This window comes from Acanthisitta chloris, unplaced genomic scaffold (genome assembly GCF_000695815.1).
Source record: "Acanthisitta chloris isolate BGI_N310 unplaced genomic scaffold, ASM69581v1 scaffold26627, whole genome shotgun sequence".
Classification (NCBI taxonomy): Eukaryota; Metazoa; Chordata; class Aves; order Passeriformes; family Acanthisittidae; genus Acanthisitta; species Acanthisitta chloris.
In genome coordinates, this window is record NW_008683549.1 from 982 (window position 1) to 2,840 (window position 1,859).

The 1,859-nt window shown below is 60.5% G+C and overlaps 1 protein-coding gene across 1 annotated transcript in view; it reads right to left on the bottom strand.

The window, feature by feature from the left end:
- Positions 1-3: 3 nt before the first annotated feature.
- The window catches only part of CSTF2 (cleavage stimulation factor, 3' pre-RNA, subunit 2, 64kDa), a gene marked incomplete at both ends in the record, with an annotated part of 4,303 nt that continues 2,447 nt past the window's right edge, over positions 4-1,859 (bottom strand). Inside the window, 3 exons of the mRNA XM_009078990.1 lie at positions 4-37; positions 401-542; positions 1,162-1,221. Coding sequence (XP_009077238.1) covers positions 4-37; positions 401-542; positions 1,162-1,221 — 236 coding nt within the window. The remainder of the gene's footprint in view (positions 38-400; positions 543-1,161; positions 1,222-1,859) is intronic.

Consider the following 1,859-nt stretch of genomic DNA (forward strand, 5'->3'; position numbering starts at 1 on the left):
CATAGGGGCTCCCTGATGGGGCGGCCCAAGGTAACCTCTGACGCAGAGAGACGAGGAGAGCAAAGCAGGAGGAGGAGAAAAAGCGAGAGAGTGTGAATCAGACGCTGGCTTGGCACGGTCTGGGCAGAGCGCTGGGAGTGCCCCGAAGCCGGCCACAGGGGAGGAGGGCGAGGCTGGCACAGGGATAGTGCTGGTGGCCCCACGCCACAGGGCAGCTGCCATCACCCCGGGGATGTCCCGTCCCCGGGGAAACTGGCTGGCCCCCACGGTCAGCAGCACACAGGCATCCGACCAGGCAGCAGTGACTCCCGGAAGGCTGGTGCCATCCCTGTCCTCAACGAGAGGTCACCCTTGGGCAGGGGACGGTGCCAAGGGCTCCTCTCCTTCCCTCTCCCCTCACCTGGGCTCCACTTCTCCAGTGACTGAGAGCAGGGTCCCTCCGCGAGGGTCATTCGGGGCATCTCCCAAAAGGCCTCGGGGCGGCGGGCCACTAGCAGGTAGAGGTCCACGCTGCATAGGGGCCCTCGGGTCTGGCATGGGCACTGCCAGGGAGACACACAAGAGCTCGTGAGGATCTGCATGACCAGTGCCGTGCCAAGACTGTCCCTGGCGCTCTTGGGCTGTGTGTGGGGCAGCCTTGCTGCTCCCTGGCATGCAGGCAGGTGAGCTGTGCTGACCACTGGGGACACAGCCCCTCACCCAAGGCTGGAGCACACCAAAGTCCCTTCCCTGGCTGCTGCTTGTATTCCTCTCTTTCTCTCTCTGGCTCTGCCTCAGGCTCTTTATGGCACCAGGCGGCCAAACCAAGCGTGGGTGCCCTAGTGGTAATCCCTATGAGCTTGGGCATCAACACCCTGCTAACATGGGGCCAGGAGCAAAGCAAGACCTGGAAGACTCCTGGAAACGTGGTGTCCAAGTGGGGTGGACCCTAGGCAGAAGCCCTTTCCAAACAGGCTCTCCTTTTCCACTGGAAGCTCCCTGCATGGCTCTAGCCTGTCCTTTCCTCTGGCCCCAGAGGAAATCTGTCCTCCTCTCAACCCTGCCAAGCTACACGGAGTGATACACCAGTCCCTGGCCCTGAGCACAGCGAGGTGAAAGCTGCTCTCTGCACACTCCACAATGAACTCCACGGGAGGAGGGAGCTGGCAGGTGCCGGGATACCTTGAACGCGTTCGATAGACGCAGGCCTGGCAGGTCCCACGGGCGAGAGCTGCAGGTTCCCTGGGCAAGCAGCAGGAAAAGAGGGAAAGAATAGTGTGTGCACACATGCACTCAGCTTTGGGGACAGTGCTCTCTGCAGGATCACACTCCCTGAAGTCCCCAGGAAAACCTACAGAGAAGATGTTGCAGGTCTGGCTTTATCAACCTCTTTCATCAATGGCACCTCTGTCACCACAGGCGGTCAGCCAATGTGGCACAGTCCTTCTCTCAAGCAGGGAGAAAAGCAGGGCAGGAAGACATCCTGCCAAGAGAAGTGGCATTCTGTGGGGCCATGCTGGCCCCACATTGCACAGCCAGCTTCAGCTTCTGCCCCTGTCCACAGCTTTGCATGGCACTCCTCAGTGCCAGCTTTCCATCTGCTCTCCAAAACCTTTCGGACGCCAAGAACTACTGATTTGCTCTTGGGAAGACAGTGAAAACAAGAGTTGGCTGCCCCTAAGGTTGAAGCATCTCAGACCAGGTTTGCCACGTTCCTGAAACAAGGCCTAGGACACGAGTCAAGGCAACAGAGGTGCAGCTGCCCGCGTGCATCGTCTGCGCTGACCCTGGCGCATGGATTGACGGGGTGGCCACGCAACACGTGAACCGTAAGGAATCCGGCTCCGGGGCTGGGCCGTTCAGACCGTGCCTGCGGAGGG